This window comes from Scyliorhinus torazame, chromosome 1 (assembly GCF_047496885.1).
Source record: "Scyliorhinus torazame isolate Kashiwa2021f chromosome 1, sScyTor2.1, whole genome shotgun sequence".
Taxonomy (NCBI): Eukaryota; Metazoa; Chordata; class Chondrichthyes; order Carcharhiniformes; family Scyliorhinidae; genus Scyliorhinus; species Scyliorhinus torazame.
The window spans coordinates 36031267-36052275 of NC_092707.1; the positions used below are offsets into that span (position 1 = coordinate 36031267).

General features: G+C 49.8%; 1 protein-coding gene across 2 annotated transcripts in view; it reads left to right on the forward strand.

Annotated features, from left to right (window-relative positions):
- smtnb (smoothelin b) overlaps positions 1-21009 on the forward strand; it is a 772002-nt gene that overhangs the window by 638490 nt on the left and 112503 nt on the right. For both annotated transcript variants that reach the window (XM_072486160.1, XM_072486170.1), the window contains exon 13: positions 10803-10976. In XM_072486160.1, coding sequence (XP_072342261.1) covers positions 10803-10976 — 174 coding nt within the window. The remainder of the gene's footprint in view (positions 1-10802; positions 10977-21009) is intronic.

Genomic DNA, 21009 nt, shown 5'->3' on the forward strand with positions numbered 1-21009 from the left:
CTAAGCAGTCACGTAAGAGCTCTTCTGTCTCCTCGGACCAGCACTGCACAACCTTCTTAGCTGGATTCTCCCGCTTGAGTTTCTGCTTGTATACCGGGAGAAGGAGCACCGTCTTATGGTCTGATTTCCCAAAGCGCGGTCGGGGGATGGAACCGTAGGCGCCCTTGATTTTTGAGTAGCAGTGGTCAAGAGTGTTGTCGCCCCTGGTGGGACAGGAGATGTGCTGGTGGAATTTTGGCAGTACACTCTTGAGGTCGGCCTTGTTGAAGTCTCCGGCCATGTTGAACAAGGCCTCCGGGTGTTCTGTTTCGTAGTTGTTTATTACTGTGTATAGTTCGTCCAGCGCCTTCCTCACTACTGCCTGGGGTGGGATGTAGACCGCTGTGATAATGGCTGAAGTGAACTCACGTGGAAGATAATATGGGCGGCACTTCACGGTTAGATATTCCAGGTCTGGGAGCAGTAGGTCGCCAGAGTCGCCACATCCAAGCACCAGGAGGAGTTGATGAGGAGGCAAACCCCTCCACCCTTCGCTTTGCCTGATGATGCCATACGGTCCGCCCGGTGAATTGAGAAGCCTTCAGGTTGTATGGCACAGTCCGGTGAGGCGGGGGTGAGCCATGTCTCTGTGAAACAGAGCACACAGCAGTCTCTTACTTCCCTCTGAGAGGTAAATCTGGCGTTAAGTTCATCCAGCTTGTTTTCGATCACTTGGACGTTTGCCAGGAGTATGCTGGGGAGAGGGGGTCTTGAAACCGCGTTGCTTCAGTCTAACCTGCAGACCGCCGCGTTTCCCTCGCTTCCTCGGTCGGTGGTTGCTGCTGGATGATGTCAGCTCTTATGGAAGGTAAGTGGTTGCGTCTGGCGGGGTCCAGGGCGCTGGCGGGGACCAGGGCGCTGTTTAGGTATCTGGGGTCGCGTCTGGCAGGGTCCCGGGCACTGGTTGAGGTAGAGGGGTTGCTAGGGGGGCATGTTTGCGATCTGGATGGGTCCTGGCGTTCTGCGGGCGTGGGAATACCTTGCAGCGCGTTTGGGTCTTCGTGCGCGTTCCCCGCCGTTTCGTGAGTCCTGGGTCGTGGACAGGGGCATCCTGAGGCAGGTTGGGCTGGGTCCCGTGGTCTGTTCCCTCCCTGGGCGCTCCTGGGGTCGGATCTTGAAGTAGGCCCGATCGAGCCTCCACGTGGATTTTTCTTTCTTCCATCACCAGGTAGGTCGGGTCGCTGGGCGGGTCTCTGGGGGTCGGGTCGCTGGGCGGGTCTCTCGGGGCCACGTTGGGCCGGGTCTTGCCGTCGGGGGTTGGGTCGGGAGCTCCGGGGACTGGGCAAGGCGATCCGGGGGCTGGTGTCGGTAGTTAGGCCGGGTTTGGTGCTCCGAGGTCCGGGTCGGCTCCAAATCGAGGTCGGGGCTTCACTTCCGGTTTGGGCCCGATCTTCTTCCAGGTCGCGGAGGCCAGGTCGGGTCGGGTCAAACGGTCTCCAAGGGCCTCGGAGGATGTTCAAGCCTGCAAGAGAAGATAAAAGAGAGAGGTTAGTAATAATGTTAGGTTTAGAATTAATTTTTAAAAGATTAGAACGAGTACAAGTTAAGTAAAAAGTGGATCTGTTTGTGAGAGCTCGCAGAGAGTCGCCTCGCTCCGGCGCCATCTTGGTAAAGGAGCAAGGGGTCGTCTTAGCGAGAGGCAGCATGATTTTGTGAAGGGGAGGTCGTGTCTCACTAACTTGATCGAGTTTTTCGAGGAGATCACAAAGATGATTAATGCAGGTAGGGCAGTGGATGTTGTCTATATGGACTTCAGTAAGGCCTTTCACAAGTTCCATCATGGCAGACTGGTACAAAAGGTGAAGTCACACGGGATCAGAGGTGAGCTGGCAAGATGGATACAGAACTGGCTAGGTCATAGAAGGCAGAGAGTAGCAATGGAAGGGTATTTTTCTGATTGGAGGGCTGTGACTAGTGGTGTTCCGCAGGGATCAGTGCTGGGACCTCTGCTGTTTGTAGTATATATAAATGATTTGGAGGAAAATGTAACTGGTCTGATTAGTAAGTTTGCAGACGACACAAAGGTTAGTGGAATTGCGGATAGCGATGAGGATTGTCAGAGGATACAGCAGGGTTTAGATTGTTTGGAGACTTGGGCGGAGAGATGGCAGATGGAGTTTAATCCGGACAAATGTGAGGTAATGCATTTTGGAAGGTCTAATGCAGGTAGGGAATATACAATGAATGGTAGAACCCTCAAGAGTATTGAAAGTCAGAGAGATCTAGGTGTACAGGTCCACAGGTCACTGAAAGGGGCAACACAGGTGGAGAAGGTAGTCAAGAAGGCATATGGCATGCTTGCCTTCATTGGCCGGGAAATTGAGTATAAGATTTGGCAAGTCATGTTGCAGCTGTATAGAACCTTAGTTAGGCCACACTTGGAGTATAGTGTTCAATTCTGGTCGCCACACTACCAGAAGGATATGGAGGCTTTAGAGAGGGTGCAGAAGACATTTACCAGGATGTTGCCTGTGTTAAGTAATGGGTTAAGAGACATTGCAATTAGTTGTCTCATTTATGTTAAGTATCCATTAATTGACACTGATATGTAAAGGGGCTTCAGGTGGCCTCTGTCAGGTGATGGAGAGTGAGAGTTTTGTGCAAAGGCTGTTGGAATGAAATAAATGTGTGTTTGTGAAGAAGGAACAGAACTTTAGACTCTTCATATCACAGCAACTAAAATGTCTAACAATTGGTAGCAGAGGATGGTTGCTGTGTAAATGTGAAGGGTTGAAAGATACAACTTTTCCAGATCTAACCAAGGAGTGAGTGAGAAAAGGAAAATAAAAGGGATATATGGCTGAACCGAGGATAAAGGTGGCTGGATATGACTATCCTCCCTTATTTTCTGAAAGGGAATCCTACGACCAATGGAGAAGTGCAGTAGTTATGTGGACTAAGGTAACTGCTTTGGGAAAGAGAAAACAAGGTATGGCATTGGCACTTTCTCTACCATATGGCAGTAAAATCTGAAACAAAGTGCTTTCTGAGCTGGAATTGGAAGAGCTAGACTAAGAAGAAGGTCTGGAGACTTTATTACATTATATGGATAAGATTTATAAGAAAGATGACTTGTTAAGTGCATATGAAGCATGGTCGGATTTTGATAAGTTCCGGAAAATGGAGGATATCTCCATGGAAGACTATATAATGGAATTTGGCAGACTATAGAAAAGGCTGCAGAAACACAACCTGGAATTTCCACAGTCTGTGTTGGCCTTTAAATTACTTGACTGTGCTAAAGTGAGCAACATGGATAGGCTCCTGGTTTTGACAGGAGTTCAGTTTACTGATAAGGATACCTTATTCGAACAGATGACAAAAGCTTTCCAAAAGTTTCTGGGGAAACATTTGATTCCGATGGCTCTGATGACCCAAATAGGTCAGCCTGCAATAAGGCAGAATATGGAAGATACACGCCTAACAGGATGGCAAAATCATATGGCTACGAACAGGGCTCAAGACTAAAGAAGGAGACCGAGACAAGGAAATTATGAAGACAGAAACCCAGTTAGATCCTACAATAGGAAGATGAACCCCAGAAATGCACGGGGCATGATAAATCGATGTTTTCGATTTGACTGTCAATACCATTATGCTTTCAACTGTCCAACTCGTTATGATAGAGTGTTTGAAGCGACACATGACACGGAAGAGTCAGAAGAGGAAAAATATAGTGACCAGAAAGAAGGCATTGTCCTATTGACAAGCAGTTTTACGCCAGTAATGAGGGTGTAGGTTGCAAAATCCTTCAACTGTGCTGTATTGGACAGTGGCTGCACATCTACTGTCATAGATTATCATAGAATTTACAGAGCAGAAGGAGGCCATTCAGCCCATCGAGTCTGCACCGGCTCTTGGAAAGAGCACCCTACCCAAGGTCAACACCGCCACCCTATCCCCATAACCCAGTAACCCCACCCAACACTAAGGGCAATTTTGGACACTAAGGGCAATTTATTATGGCCAATCCACCTAAGCCGCACATCTTTGGACTGTGGGAGGAAACCGGAGCACCCGGAGGAAACCCACGGACACACGGGGAGGATGTGCAGACTCCGCACAGACAGTGACCCAAGCCAGAATCGAACCTGGGACCCTGGAGCTGTGAAGCAATTGTGCTATTCTCAAGGCTACCGTGCTGCCCAATCATATGATAATCTATGATTCTATGAATACTGCCGGAGCGAATCATTTCATTAGCACGGATGTTGTATCAAGTGAGATACCTTTGCTTCTGAGCAGACCGTCGATGAAGAAAGCATACATGAAACTGGATATGGAACAGGATAAGGCAACAGTTTTTGGGAAGACGGTGGATTTACAATTTACACAGTCGGGACACTATTGTATTCCATTACTGACAAATAATATTTCAAGTAGAGTGGTTAAGGATGTGTTAATGGCAGTTGAAAATGGGACTTTAGCTGATAAAAAGCTTGTGGTATTAAAACTGCATAGATAATTTGCACATCCATCTCCTCGGAGGCTGAAAAATGTATTAAAGGATGCAGGGGTAAGGGATGACGACTATAGTAAACTGATAGAGCAGGTTAGTGACCACTGTGAAGTTTGTAGGAAGTACAGAAGGACACCAGCATGACCGATAGTAACCCTACCTTTGGCCAGGGATGTTAACGACATTGTGGCCATGGACCTTAAGATCTGGGATTATCATAGATTATCATAGAATTTACAGTGCAGAAGGAGGCCATTCGGCCCATCGAGTCTGCACCGGCTCTTGGAAAGAGCACCCTACCCAAGGTCAACACCTCCACCCTATCCCCGTAACCCAGTAACCCCACCCAACACTAAGGGCAATTTTGGACACTAAGGGCAATTTATCATGGCTAATCCACCTAACCTGCACATCTTTGGACTGTGGGAGGAAACCAGAGCACCCGGAGGAAACCCACGCACACACGGGGAGAACGTGCAGACTCCGCACAGACATTGACCCAAGCCGGAATCGAATCTGGGACCCTGGAGCTGTGAAGCAATTGTGCTATCCACAAGGCTACCGTGATAAAGCAAATAATATATTTATTTTGCATTTTGTAGATTTAGCAACCAGATTTAGTCAATCAACGATTGTACGAAGTAAAGAAAAGAGAGTAATCCTGGATCAAATCGTGGGCAAATGGATAGGGACAGGAATGGGTCCACCGGCAAAATTCTTTACGGACAATGGGGGAGAATTTGCTAATGATGAGTTTAGGGATATGTGTGACAACATGAATATCAGAGTTATGAATACTGCTGCAGAAAGCCCATTTAGTAATGGGGTCTGTGAAAGAAATCATGCTGTCATCAATGACATGCTTCGGAAAATTTTGGCAGATCGACCAAATTTCAGGCTAAATTCAGCTTTAGCATGGACAGTACATGCAAATAATTCATTGCAGATGGTTGGGGGCTATAGTCCTTATCAATTAGTGTTTGGTAGAAATCCTAAAATTCCGTCCATTTTGGATGACCAGCCTCCAGCTTGGGAGGGGACTACAATTAGCTCTGGTTTTGCAGAACATTTAAATGCTTTACATAGCAGTAGAAAAGCTTTTTTGGAAGCAGAAGTCTCTGAAAGAATTCGCAGAGTTTTAAGACATAACGTACGGCCATCAGATGCTGTTTTTCAGCAAGGTGGCATGGTATACCATAAGAGAGACAATTCTAATGAATGGAAAGGCCCAGGGAAGATCATAGGCATGGATGGCAAAACAATTATGAAATTTCATTTCATTTTCATTTTGCAACATGGTAATCAAACTGTTAGGGTCCATTCATTAAGGATAATGGGTACAGATTACAAATTTTCAAATTTAGACAGAGCAGACAGACATGACGAGGAACCAGAGTCATCTGTTACGCATGTGTTACAGACCAATCCCAGAGTTGAGGGGATTAGATTATGACGAAAGGTTGAGTAGACTGGGACTGTACTCATTGGAGTTTAGAAGGATGCGGGGCGATCTTATTGAAACATATAAAATTATGAAGGGAATAGATAGGATAGATGCGGGCAGGTTGTTTCCACTGGTCGGGGAAAGCAGAACTAGAGGGCATAGCCTCAAAATAAGGGGAAGTAGATTTAGGACCGAGTTTAGGAGGAACTTCTTCACCCAAAGGGTTGTGAATCTCTGGAATTCCTTGCCCAGTGAAGCAGTTGAGGCTCCTTCTTTAAACGTTTTTAAGAAAAAGATAGATACCTTTCTAAAGAATAAAGGGATTCGGGGATATGGTGTATGGGCCGGAGAGTGGAGCTGAGTCCACAAAGATCAGCCATGATCTCATTAAATGGCGGAGCAGGCTCGAGGGGCCAGATGGCCTACTCCTGTTCCTAGTTCTTATGTTCTTAATTAACTGATATAGACAGGGTTTCTGTGGAGGAACACAACACTTCTGATGAATTAGAACAGGCCATTTTTCCGAAAGGGCAACTGCCAAAAGTTGGTACAAAAGTGACATACTTGTCTGAAGGGGCTAGCCAATGGAAGGATGCAACTGTTAGTAGTAGAGCAGGGAAGGCCACTGGAAAGTATAAACATTGGTTGAATGTACAGCATTCAGGGGAAAGAGTCAAGACAATGGATTGGGAAAACGAAGTTCAAAAATGGAGGGCACAGAAACGCAGTGCCAGTTCAGATAGTACATCGGATAGTGAACAGGTCTGCAGGAAAAGGTCGAGAACTATTGAAAGGACATCCCACAGCAGAAGGGAAAGATCAAGCAGTAGCAGTACAGAACGAGATACCAGGCGGGAGAGGTGACGTAGTTTATCAAGATCTCGGAACATGAGTAAGACTACGAATACTAATAGGAGTAGAAGCCCACATGCACGTGAGATTTTGGTGGCTTCAAAAAAATTAGATGAAAAAGTTATCAAAGAAGCTAAACAGCAAGAATTGCATAGTTGGAGTGAATTTGGGGCATACACAGAGGTACCAGATAGGGGACAAAGAGCTCTATGCCACAGATGGATTTGCACGGAAAAGGTTCTTCCAGATGGAACTTATAAGGCAAAGGCCAGGCTCGTGGCAAGAGGATTTGAGGAAAACTTAGAAGATCGGGATTTAAGGGTAGATTCACCTACAGCAGGAAAGGTTATTTTAAAGATCTTCTTGGCTCTATTAGCCACAAAGGCATGGGAATGCAAATCTATAGATGTAAAAGCTGCCTTTTTGCAGGGGCATCAGCTCCAGAGAGACATTTTTCTCCGTCCTCCTAAAGAAGCAGCTAACACAGAAGGGGTACTCTGGAAGTTGAACAAGTGTATATGGATTAAATGATGCATCTAGAGTCTGGTATTTTTCGGTAAGGTCAGTTTTGTTAAAGTTAGGCTGTTGCCAGTTGAAAGCAGATCCTCCTGCAATGTTTTACTGGCACTATAAAGGAAATCTTTCTGGCATTTTTATGATGCATGTCGATGATTTTTTGTGGGGTGGGACTAGTGATTTTGAAGCTATTGTAATCTCTGGTTTGACGAAAGAATTCAGGGTTGGAAGTCAGGCTTCCGGTGCATTTAAATATATTGGACTGGAAATTGGACAGACTAAGTTAGGGGCAACTTTACGTCAGCAATCTTATTTGGAAAGCATCAGCCCAATAGCAATTAGTCATGGCCGAGTTTCACAAAAAGGCGCAATGTTTTCAAAGATAGATAAAGAGCAACTGCGAAGTTTAATTGGGCAACTGAACTGGTTAGGTAGACAGACTAGACTGGACGTCAGTTTTGATGTCTTGAGTACAAAAATGAATGATCCCAAAGTGGAAGACATAATAAGAGCAAATAAAGCGTTGGCCAAACTAAAAATGCAGGAGTGTGTTTTGAAGTTCCCGGTTTTAGGTGACCTTAGGCACTTGAAACTCATAGTTTATAGTGATGCGCCCTATGCAAATTTATGTGATGGGGTTTCAAGCGCAACAGGTTTCATAATTTTCCTTTTGGGGAACAATGGTAAATGTTGCCCGCTTTGTGTGGGAAACAAAGAAAATAAGGAGAGTGGTAAAAAGCACTTTGGCTGCTGAAACGTTAAGCCTTGTAGAGGCGGTGGATATGGCCTTTTATATAAGTATGATATTGACAGAAATTTGGGGATTAGGGGATTTGGGTAATATACCTATTGACTGTCACATTGACAATAAATCCCTGTGGGAAAATGTGCGCTCTACAAAAAGTGTCAATGAAATGAGGTTACGGATAGACATCGCAAGTTTGAAGCAGATGTTGGACAGAGGGGAAATAACAAAAATTAAATGGGTTGACAGGAGCTATGAACTGTCAGACTGTTTTCCGAAAAGAGGGGCGAGTTCACAGAAATTTTTGGGTATTGTTAATGAAGGGCGCTTGTTTCTGTGACTTTTTTTTCTTTCTCGTCCAAACAAAAAAAAAGGGGGGGGGAAATCATGTGTGTGTTTTTGAGTTTCTTGAAATTTTGTTTTCACCTCATTTTTTTTTCTCCAAGGAAGGGGAGACTGTTAAGAGACATTGCAATTAGTTGTCTCATTTATGTTAAGTATCCATTAATTGACACTTATATATAAAGGGGCTTCAGGTGGCCTCTGTCAGGTGATGTATAGTTAGAGTTTTATGCAAAGGCTGTTGGAATGAAATAAATGTGTGTTTGTGAAGAAGGAACAGAACTTTAAACTCTTCATATCACAGCAACTAAAACGTCTAACAGCCTGGTATGGAGGGCATTAGCTATGAGAAGAGGTTGAATAAACTCAGTTTGTTCTCACTGGAACGAAGAAGGTTGAGGGGTAACCTGATAGAGGTCTACAAAATTATGGAGGGCATAGACAGAGTGGATAGTCAGAGACTTTATCCCAGGGCAGAGGGGTCAATTACGAGGGGGCATAGGTTTAAGTTGCGAGGGGCAGGGTTTAGAGGAGATGTGCGAGGCAAGTTTTTTTGCACAGAGGGTAGTGGGTGCCTGGAACTCGCTGCCGGAGGAGGTGGTGGAAGCACGGACGATTGTGACGTTTAAGGGCATCTTCACAAATACATGAATAGGATGGGAATAGAGGGATACGGACCCCGGAAGTGTAGAAAATTTTAGTTTAGACGGGCAGCATGGTCGGCGCAGGCTTGGATGGCCGAAGGGTCTGTTCCTGTGCTGTACGTTTCTTTGTTCTATCTTCTGAAAGTCCAAATATACCACATCGACTAGCTCCCCCTTGTCAACTGTACTGGTACATCGTCAAAGAATTCCTGCAGATTTGTCAAGCATGATTTTCCCTTCATAAATCCATGCTGACTCTGACTGATTCTGCACTGCTTTTCAATTTTCCGCTATAAAGTCCTTGATAATGGATTCAAGCATTTTCCCCACTGCCGATGTTAGGCTTACTGGTCTATAATTCCCTGCTTTCTCTCTACCTCCCTTTTTGAATATTGGAGTGACCCTCCAATCTGCAGGGACAGTTCCAGAGTCTATAGAATCCTGGAAGATGACCACCAATGCGTCCACTATTTCCAGTGCCACCTCCTTAAGTACTCTGGGATGCAGTTTCTCAGGCCCTGAGGATTTATCCGCCTTCAATCTCATCAGTTTTCCTATCCATATAGAAGAATGATTATTACAACAGCACTGTATACTTTTATCCTTGTTGTAATGTTAATCGTTTGGTGTCCACAAGTCAGTTTATTTTTGCTGGATTATAGAATTGCATTTTTTTGTTATGTGCGAGCACTTTGGGCAGAATTCTCCAGTCCCCAAACTGCATATTTCTCGGCGGCGCACTATTCTCTGGGATTCTCTCTTCCCACCACTTGTCAGTGGGATTTCCCATTGAAACCACTCCACATCGTAGGGAAACCCATAGGCGGGAATGCGCTGCTGGTGGGAAAAGAGAATCCCAAGGGCCGGAGAATTCCGTGAAAAGTATTTTTCTGCGAACAGCCCAAACGGATCATTTAGTACATGAAAACAAAAGAACATGGGCAGAGGTGAGCTGCTGGCTGGAAAAGTGAATCGCAGTGGCCAGAGAATTCCGGCCTATGTTACTCAGGTAAAATAGCAATAGGAAAAAGACTTTGGGCTGGATTCTCTGATCCTGAGGCTAAGTGTTGACCCTGTCGTAAACGCCGTCGCGTTTCATGATGGCATCAACAGACCCCCAGAAACAGCAATTCTGAGCCCTTCAGGAGGCCAGCATTGCACACGTCCCACCTCTTAAACTCCTCCTCCATCTGCTCCACCAGCCTCGCGAAGTTAAGCTTATGCAGGGCCCCCCAGCTCCTAGCCACCTGGACCCCCAGGTACCTGAACAACTGGAGCAAAAGAGGCCCCCAGCCCGAGAGGCCGGCCCGACGATCAATAGGCCCCGATCGCAGGCCAGGCCACAGCGGAGGACCCCCCCTCCCCCCCCGGGGGTCAGACCCCCCCCAACCAGGCCGCCCTGGGAAGGATGCACGCCGAGGTCCCGCCAATGCCGCTGGCGCCAATTCTCCGCTCTCTGGCCGCCGTGGGCTGAGAGAATCCTGCCCTTTGTTCATGTTTGGCAATCTTCTTTGTTTTAGGTTTGTGCAGCAATGTAGCGTATTATGGAGAGCATAAGTAAGGAGTTCAGCCTAATCTGTTGAGTCAGTCTTGCCACCAAGGATTAGTGCCTTGTCAGCAGTAGTTGTGTCGGGCAGAGGAGCCCATGAATTAATCTTTAGCCTTGTGCCTAAATGTCCTGCTGTCCATTAAAAAATTGGCAATGTTTCTCCAGGCAGTGGTGCTTTGAATCCTTACAGTATTCTTTTACATTCTCTTCAGATGAGAGAGAAAGAGAGCGTGAAATGAGACTACAGGAACTGAAGCAAAAAACAGAAGAAGAGAAGAAAGCAAGATCTTTAAATGCTTCTGAAATGACTCTTTCTAAAATACAAAAATCTGCAGATGGAAAGACACTGACTTCCATCTCAAAGACTGAGAAAATCACCCAGTCAGGTAATGGAATAAATACTGTATTAGAACATAGAACAGTACAGCAAAGTACAGGCCCTTCAGCTCACGATGTTGTGCCGACCATTTATTCTAATCTAAGATCAACCTAGCCTACACCCCTTAAATTTACTGCTGTCCATGTGCCTGTCTAAGAGTCGCTTAAATGTCCCTAATGACTCCGACTCCACCACCTTTGCTGGCAGTGCATTCCATACACCCACGACTCTCTGTGTAAAGGACCTCCCTCTGACATCTCCCCTGTACCTTCCTCCATTCACCTTAAAATTATGTCCCCTCGTGACAGCCATTTCCACCCTGGGAAAAATTATCTGGCTATCTACTCTATCCATGCCTCTCATCACCTTGTACACCTCTATCAAGTCACCTCTCTGCCTTCTTCGCTCCAGTGAGAAAAGTCCAAGCTCCCTCAACCTTTCTTCATAAGACATGCCCTCCAGTCCAGGCAGCATCCTGGTAAATCTCCTCTGTACCCTCTCCAAAGCATCCACATCCTTCCTATAATGAGGCGACCAGAACTGGACACAATATTCCAAGTGTGGTCTAACTAGAGTTGTATAAAGCTTCAGCAAAACCTCGCAGCTCTTAAACTCAATCCCCCTGTTAATGAAAGTCAACACACCATACCCCTTCTTAACAACCCTATCAACCTGTGTGGCAACTTTGAGGGATCTATGTACGTGGACCCCAAGATCCCTCTGTTCCTCCACACTTCCAAGAATCCTGCCTTTAACCGTGTATTTAGCATTCAAATTCTACCTTCCAAAATGAATCACTTCACATTTATCAAGGTTGAACGCCACCTGCCACTTCTCAGCCCAGCTCTGCATTCTGTCACTGTCCTGTTGTAACCTGCAACAACCCTCAACACTACCTACAACTCCACCAACCTTTGAGTCATCGGCAAACTTACTAACCCACCCTTCCACTTCCTCATCCAAGTCACTTATAAAAACCACAAAGAGCAGAGGTCCCAGAATAGATCCTTGCGGGACACCACTGGTCACCGACCTCCAGGCGGAATACTTTCCATCCACTACCACTCGCTGTCTTCTTTCGGCCAGCCAATTCTGTATCCAGACAGCCAAATCTCCCTGTATCCCATGCCCCCTAACTTTCTGAATGAGCCAACCATGGGGAACCTTATCAAATGCCTTACTGAAATCCATATACACCACATCCACTGCCCGACCTTCATCAATGTGTCTCTTCACATCCTCAAAGAATTCAATGAAGCTTGTCTCAGTGGGACAAATCTATTCAGCACTCGCAGCAAGTGCTCCTTAAACAATCCCCACATTACTGTTGTGCATTTCCCCAAGAACAATTGTTCCCACTTTATACTGCTCAGCTCCTGTCTAGTAGCAGTATAATTTCCCGTCCCCCAATTAAATACCTTCCCATACTGTGTGTTCCTATCTCTCTCCATGACTATGGTAAAGGGCAAGGAGTTGTGGTCACTGTCACCGAAATGCTCTCCCACCAAGACATCTGACACCTGGCCTGGTTCGTTGCCGAGCACCAAGTCCAATATGGCCTCCCCCCTAGTGAGCCTATCTGCATATTGAGTCAGGAATCCTTCCTGTACACACCTGACAAAATCTGCTCCATCCAAGCCATTTGCACTATGGAGTTTCCAGTCAATATTAGGGAAGTTGAAGTCACCCATGACAACAACTCTGTTACTTCTGCACTTTTCCAAGATCTGCCACCCAAGCTGTTCCCCTATCTCTCTGCTGCTATTGGGGGGTCTATAGGAAACTCCCAATAAAGTGACTGCTCCTTTCTTGTTTCTTTTTTTAAAAATAATTTTTATTCAAATTTTCACAAAATATCAACAACAAAATACAGAAAAAAAAGAACAAACCCCCCCCCCCCCCCCCCATATACATAAATAATAAATTAACAACCTTCATCAACACCAAGGCAAAAATACACACCCACTCAAGAAAAACGAACCAACCCCCCCCCCCCCCTCCCCCTCCCCTGCTGCCGCTGCTGACCATCTTCTAACGTTCTGCCAGGAAGTCTAGGAACTGTTGCCACCGCCTGAAGAACCCTTACACCGATCCCCTTAATTTAATAAACCCCGCCATATCGCTGATCCAGGATTCCACGCTTGGGGGCCTTGCATCCTTCCACTGAAGAAGAATCCTACCAGGGACGCAAAGGCCAGAATACCGGCCTCTTTCGCCTCCTGCACTCCTGGCTCCTCTGCCACCCCAAATATTGCTAGCCCCCAGCCCGGCTTGACCCTGGAACCTACCACCGTCGACACCATCCTCGTTACACCCTTCCAAAAGTCCTCCAGCGCTGGGCAGGCACAGAACATGTGGGTGTGATTTGCTGGGCTCCCAAAGTTGCTCTAGCACACTTATCCTCGCACCCAAAGAACCGGCTTATCCTTGCCCCGGTCATGTGAGCCCTATGCAGCACCTTCAATTGTATGAGGCTGAGTCTCGCGCAAGAGGAGGAAGAGTTCACCCTCCCCAGGGCATCCGTCCAGATCCCCTCGTCAATCTCCTCACCCAACTCCTCCTCCCACTTACTCTTTAGCTCCTCCACCGAGGCCTCCTCCTCCTCCTGCATCACCTGATACATTGCCGAGATCCTTCCCTCTCCAACCCACACCCCCGACAGCACCCTGTCCTGGAACCCGCGTGGTGGCAGCAGTGGGAACCCCACCACCTGCCGCCGAACAAACGCCCTTACCTGCATATATCTGAAGGTGTTCCCCGGGGGGGAGCCCAAATTTCTCCTCCAGCTCACCCAGGCTCGCGAACTTTCCGTCCACAAACAGGTCCCCCATCCTTCTAATACCTACCCTGTGCCAGCTCAGAAATCCTCCATCCATCCTCCCCGGGACAAACCGGTGGTTCCCCCGAATCGGGGATAACACCGAGGCCCCCACCTTCCCCCTGTGACGTCTCCATTGCCCCCAAATTTTGAGGGTAACCGCCACCACCGGGCTCATGGTGTACCTCGTTGGAGGAAGTGGCAGCGGCGCCGTCACTAGCGCCTACAGGCCCGTGCCCACACTGGACGCCATCTCCAGCCTCTGCCATGCCGCCTCATCTCCCTCCATCTCCCACTTACGCACCATTGCCACGTTGGTGGCCCAATAATACCCACAGAGGTTAGACAGCGCCAACCCCCCCCCCATCTCTGCACCGCTCCAGGAACATTCTTCTCACCCTCGGGGTCTTCTGCGCCCATACAAACCCCACAACGCTCCTGTTAACCCGCCCGAAGAAGGCCCTAGGGATCATGATGGTGAGGCATTGGAATAGGAACAAAAACGTCGGGAGCACAGTCATTTTAACTGACTGCACTCTCCCCGCCAGGGAGAGTGGCAGCATGTCCCACCTCTTAAACTCCCCCTCCATCTGCTCCATCAGCCTCGCGAAGTTAAGCTTATGCAGGGCCCCCCAGCTCCTAGCCACCTGGACCCCCAGGTACCTGAAACTCCTCTCTGCCCTTTTTAGCGGGAGCTCACCAATCCCCCTCTCCTGGTCTTCCGGGTGCACTACGAACAACTCGCTCTTCCCCATATAAACCTTGTATCCGGAGAAATCTCCAAACTCCCTAAGGATCCTCATCACCTCCGGCATTCCCCCCACCGGGTCCGCCACATATAGCAGCAAATCATCCGCTTTTGCGACACCCGATGCTCCTCCCCACCCCGCACCAGCCCCCTCCAGTTCCTAGACTCCCTCAACGCCATGGCCAGGGGTTCAATCGCCAGTGCAAAGAGCAGGGGGGGCAGGGGTCACCCCTGCCTCGTCCCCCGGTGTAGCCGGAAATACTCTGACCTCCTTCTGTTCGTGGCCACACTCGCCACCGGGGCCTCATACAACAGCCTCAGCCACCTGACGAACCCCTCCCCGAACCCAAACCTTTCCAGCACCTCCCACAGGTACCCCCACTCCACCCTATCAAAGGCCTTCTCCGCATCCATCGCCGCCACTACCTCCGCCTCCCTTTCCATCGGCTCATTATAACATTCAAGAGCCTCCGTACATTGGTTTTCAACTGCCTCCCTTTCACGAACCCCGTCTGATCCTCGTGTATTACCTGTGACACACAGTCCTCTATCCTCATGGCCAAAACCTTTGCCAGCAACTTTGCGTCTACATTTAAGAGTGAGATCGGCCTGTATGACCCACTCTGTAGGGGATCCTTGTCCTGCTTCAGGATCAGGGAAATTAGCGCTCTAGACATCGTCGGGGGCAGGGCCCCCCCTTCCCTTGCCTCGTTAAAGGTCCTTACCAACAGCGGGCCCAGCAGGTCCGCATACTTCTTGTAAAATTCAACCGGGAACCCATCCGGCTCCGGTGCCTTCCCCGCCTGCATGTTCCCTATCCCTTTGACCAACTCCTCCAACCCAACCGGCGCCCCCAACCCCGCCACCTGCCTCTCCTCCACCCTCGGAAACCTCAGCCGGGACCCATCCCTCCCTCTTCCAGTGGGGGTTCAGACCGGTACAGTTCCTCGTAGAAGTCCCTGAAGACCCCATTGATACCCACCGCACTTCGCACCGTGTTCCCTCCTCCATCCCTAACTCCCCCGATCTCCCGAGCTGCCTCGCGCTTCCGAAGCTGGTGCGCCGGCATATGGCTCACCTTTTCTCCGTATTCATATACTGCCCCCTGCGCCTTCCTCCACTGCGCCTCCGCCTTCCTGGTGGTCAACAAATTGAACTCAGCCTGGAGGCTATGCCGCTCCCTAAGCAATCCCTCCTCCGGGGCCTCCGCGTACCTCCTATCCACCCTCATCATCTCCCCCACCAACCTCTCCCTCTCTCTCCTCGCCCCCCTCTCCTTGTGTGCCCTAATGGAGATCAGCTCTCCTCTGACCACCACCTTCAGCGCCTCCCAGACCACCCCTACTTGCACCTCCCCATTGTCATTAGCCTCCAGGTACCTCTCTATGCACTTCCAGATCCGCCCGCTCACCTCCTCATCCGCCAGCAACCCCACCTCTAGGCGCCACAGCGGGCGCTGGTCCCTCCTCCCCCACTCGAGGTCCACCCAGTGCGGAGCATGATCAGGACACCCGCAATAATCCTGTCACAGAACTTATTTTTATTTTGTTTTCCCTGCTAAAATCAGTTCCCTTAATCAGTGATATTATGGGTCCTTCAATTGGTCCTGGTGATACCGTATTTCCCAAACTAGTTCTTTGTGTCTCAACAGATGAATGTCATATGGCATAACATTAAGCCACAAAAGCCACAACGGTCCTAAGTTTGATTCCCGTTTCATGCTGGGGTAGCTAATTTCAGTCGAGGTCTCGATGGGGGATGGTAAAATTGTGCTTTGTATTCCTTGGCTAGTGAGAGGGAACAATCAGCCACGGTTCCTACTCCTGTCATTGCCTTGTAACTCGGCTATAAATTTACTAGTTTAATATCTTGAGATTGCTGAGTCTCGCTTTAGTAACTTGAGGAAGCCAGCGGTAATGGAACAGAGATTTATTTAACTGTATATAATGTTCTGCTCACAGCAGTAATTCACTCCCACTCCAGTCCTGGCTGGGAGAACTAACCACACCAGGCCCTGCTTTGGGCTGGCATTTATGTAAGTCTGTAACCAGCTCCGCCCTTTATCTGGGAAGCTCGTGCTCTACGAGTCCTATGGGGAGATTAACAATGGTTTCTCCGTGGTCCTCATGGGGCTATAATGCCCACCTCCCCCGGTCCAAAAGTTCCCTTTCAGCCACCGACAATGGGGTTTTCTGCGCCACTTTGCCCGAGGCTGTACTTTCACTTGCAGAAGCTTTGGGACGGGCAGCGTGTATCGGTTTGTCATCTGTAGGCATGGTTATTTCCATGTCCACTTGCGAGTCAGAGTCATCCTCCTCCAGCCGGACCGGACGCTGGGATCTAGATGGTGGGGTCCCCAGGATGAGGGCCATTCACGGCACAGAGGAAACATCAATATTGTCAGTTCGGCACCGTGAAATGCGGGCTCACACCTCTTCAGGTGGTCCAAATGCTTCCGCTGAACTCCCCCCTGAATCCGAACTTTGTATGAGACTGGTCCCGTTCTCTCCAACACGGCACCTGGTAGCCAAAGTGCCCCATCACCAAAGTTGCGGGCATAGATTGCATCCCCTGAGTGAAATGCTGCACTGGCGTCTTCAAGTCATTGTGCTGCTGCACAGCCACCTTTCTACCGGGGTTCGGAATGTGAGACTCAACTGGGTTCTAAACCATTGGCCTATCAGCACCTCTGCAGGGCTGATTCCCGTCGTCACATGTGGCGCTGTGTGGTAGTTAAAAAGGAACCACTCCAGTCACGTGTCCATGGCTCCCCTGTATTGTTTTAAAGTCTCGACTGCCCTTTCCGCCAGGCTGTTGGAGGAGGGTTGCTATAGGTGGTTCTTATGTGCCAGATGCCATTTCACTTTATAAACACGGTAAACTCTTCACTGGTAAAGTGCGACCATTATCCGTTACCAGGACCTCCGGGATCCCATGGGTGTTAAACGAGCCCCGGAGCTTTTCTACCGTGGTCCTGAGACCCTCTAGTCACTCTGAGTGCGCATCAACGATGACGAAGAACATATAATCCATGAAAGGCCCTGTGAAGTTTGCTTGTAGTCGCAACTGCGGGTGTCCTGACCATTCCTATTGGTGAAGGGAGGCCGTCGGCGGGAGCTTCTGATGCTTACGGCACTCTGGGCAGCTGCGTACAACACTCCTTTTTTAAAAAATAATTTTTATTAACGTTTTCACAAAATATCAACAGCAAAATGTGAACGGAACCCAATAAAATTAAATACAAAACAAAACAAAACAACCCATTACCCCCCTCCCCCCTATACATAAATAATATATTAACACCCGCCGAAACACATAGCAAACATAGCAAATATATACACACCCTCAGATTCCCCAATATAGACAAACAAAATAAAATAGAACCACCCCCCCCGGGTTGCTGCTGCTGACCATTGTCTAGCGTTCTGCCAGGAAGTCCAAGAACGGTTGCCACCGCCTGAAAATGCCTTGCACCGATCCCCTTAAGGCAAATTTCACCCCCTCCAATTTAATAAACCCCGCCATATCGTTGATCCAGGATTCCACGCTTGGAGGCCTCGCATCCTTCCACTGAAGAAGGATCCTTCGCCGGGCTACCCGGGACGCAAAGGCCAGAATACCGGCCTCTTTCGCCTCCTGCACTCCCGGCTCCTCTGCAACCCCAAATATTGCGAGCCCCCAGCCCGTGGTTTGCTGGGCTCCCTGAGCACCTAACACACCTGTCCTCACCCCTAAAAAGTCGGCTCATCCATGTCCCGGTCATGTGTGCCCTGTGCAGCACCTTAAACTGTATGAGGCTGAGCCTTGCGCACGAAGAGGAAGAGTTCACCCTCCCAAGGGCATCTGCCCACGTCCCCTCCTCGATCTCCTCCCCCAACTCCTCCTCCCACTTACCTTTCAGCACCTCCACCGAGGCCTCCTCCTACTCCTGAATCACCTGGTATGTTGCCGAGATCTTCCCCTCTCCAACCCACGCCCCCGAGAGCACCCTGTCCTGTACCGTACATGGCGGCAGCAGCAGGAATTCCACCACTTGCCGCCTGGCAAATGCCCTTACCTGTAGATACCTAAAGGCGTTTCCCGGGGGGAGCCCATGCTTCTCCTCCAGCTCACCCAGGCTCGCGAACATCCCATCCACAAACAGGTCCCACAACCTTCTTATCCCTGCCCTGTGCCACCCGGAAAACCCTCCATCTATTCTCCCTGGGACAAACCGGTGGTTCCCCCGTATCAGGGTCCACACCGAGGCCCCCACTTCCCCCCTGTGCCGCCTCCATTGCCCCCAAATTTTGTGGGCAGCCGCCACCACCGGGCTCGTGGTATACCTCATTGGAGGAAGTGGCAGCGGCGCCGTTGCCACGCCTCCAGACTCGTACCCTCACAAGACGCCGTCTCCAGTCTCTTCAATGCCGTCCCCTCCCCTCCATCATCCACGTGCGCACCATCGCCGCATTGGCGGCCCAGTAGTACCCACAGAGGTTGGGCAGCGCCAGCCTCCCCCCCCCCCCCCCCCCCCATCCCTACTCCGCTCCAGGAACACCCTTCTCACCCTCGGAGTCCCTCGCGCCCACACAAACCCCGTTATGCTCCTGTTGACCCGCCTAAAGAAGGCCTTCGGGAGAAACATGGGGAGGCACTGGAACAGGAACAAAAACCTTGGGACACCGTCATCTTGACTGACTGCACCCTACACACCTCTTAAACTCCTCCTCCATTTGCTCCACCAGCCTCGTGAAATTAAGTCTATGCAGGGCCCCCCAGCTCCTGGCCACCTGGGCCCCCAAATACCTGAAGCTCCTCTCTGCCCTTTTTAGTGGGAGCTCGCCAATCCCCCTCTCCTGGTCCCCTGGATGAACCACAAACAACTCGCTCTTCCCCATGTTGAGCTTGTACCCTGAGAAATCCCGAACTCCCTGAGGATCCTCATTACCTCCGGCATTCCCCCCCACCGGGTCCGCCACATATAGCAGCAAGTCGTCCGCATAGAGCGACACGCTATGCTCCTCCCCACCCCGCACCATCCCCCTCCAGTTCCTCGACTCCCTCAGTGCCATAGCCAGGGGTTCAATCGTCAGCAGGGGGGACAAGGGACACCCCTGCCTCATCCCTCGATGCAACCAAAAGTACCCAGACCTCCCCTTGTTCGTGGCCACGCTCGCCATCGGGACCTCGTACAACAGCCGAACCCACCTGACGAACCCCTCCCCAAACCCGAACCTCTTCAGCACCTTCCACAAGTACCCCCACTCTACCCTATCGAAGGCCTTCTCAGCATCCATCACCGCCACTATCTCCCCCTCCCTCGCCGGCATCATAATAACGTTCAGGAGTCTCCGCACATTCGCGTTCAACTGCCTCCCCTTCACAAACCCCGTCTGGTCTTCGTGGATGACCTGCGGCACACAATCCTCAATTCTCGTGGCTAAGACCTTCGCCAGCACCTTGGCATCTACATTTAAAAATGAAATTGGCCTGTAAGACCCACACTGCAGGGGATTCTTGTCCCGCTTCAGGATCAAGGAGATCAGTGCCCGGGACATCGTCGGGGGCTACGCCCCCTCCCTTGCCTCATTGAAGGTCCTAACCAGCAACGGACCCAACAGGTCCACATATTTTTTTGTAAAATTCGATTGGGAAACCGTCCGGCGCCTGCATGTTCCCTATCCCTTTGGCCAGCTCGTCCAACCCAATCGGGGCCCCTAATCCCGCCACCAGTCTCTCCTTCACCTTCGGGAACTTCAGTTGGTCCAGAAAGTGGCCCATCCCTCCCTCCTCCAGTGGGGGCTCGGACCGATACAGTTCCTCATAAAAGTCCCTGAAGATCCCATTGATGCCAACCCCACTTCGCACCACACTCGCCCCCCCCCCTATCCTTAACTCCCCCAATCTCCCTAGCTGCGTCGCGCTTCCGAAGCTGATGCGCCAGCATCCAACTTGTCTTTTCCCCATATTCATAAATCGCCCCCTGGGCCTTCCTCCACTGCGCCTCCACCTTCCTGGTGGTCAACAGGTCGAATTCGGCCTGGAGGCTATGCCTCTCTCTCAACAGTCCCTCCTCCGGCACCTCCGCATACCTCCTGTCTACCCTCACCATGTCCCCCGCGTACGACACTCTCAATGTCCCTCTTGATGCCGTGCCACGAGACATAACTACACACCAACATCTTCATCTTAGAGATGCCTGGGTGCCCACTGTGCAGGTCCTTCAGCAGGGACTCCCGACTGCAGTAGGATTACCATAAGCCCCTCCCCCCACAATATGACACCGTCCACCACGCTGTGTTCCAAGAACTGCTGGGCAATAGGCCGGAGAGTTACAGGAAGGACCCCTGCGCTCCAATACTCAAAAGCATGGTGCAAAGTTTCGCCAGTCCAAGATCGCGGTGTGTCCATGCGCCCAGTGTGTCACCGGCAAGGTATCCATAAAGTTGAGTTGAGAGTCGTAACTACTTCATCCACCACTGGTGGGGATGG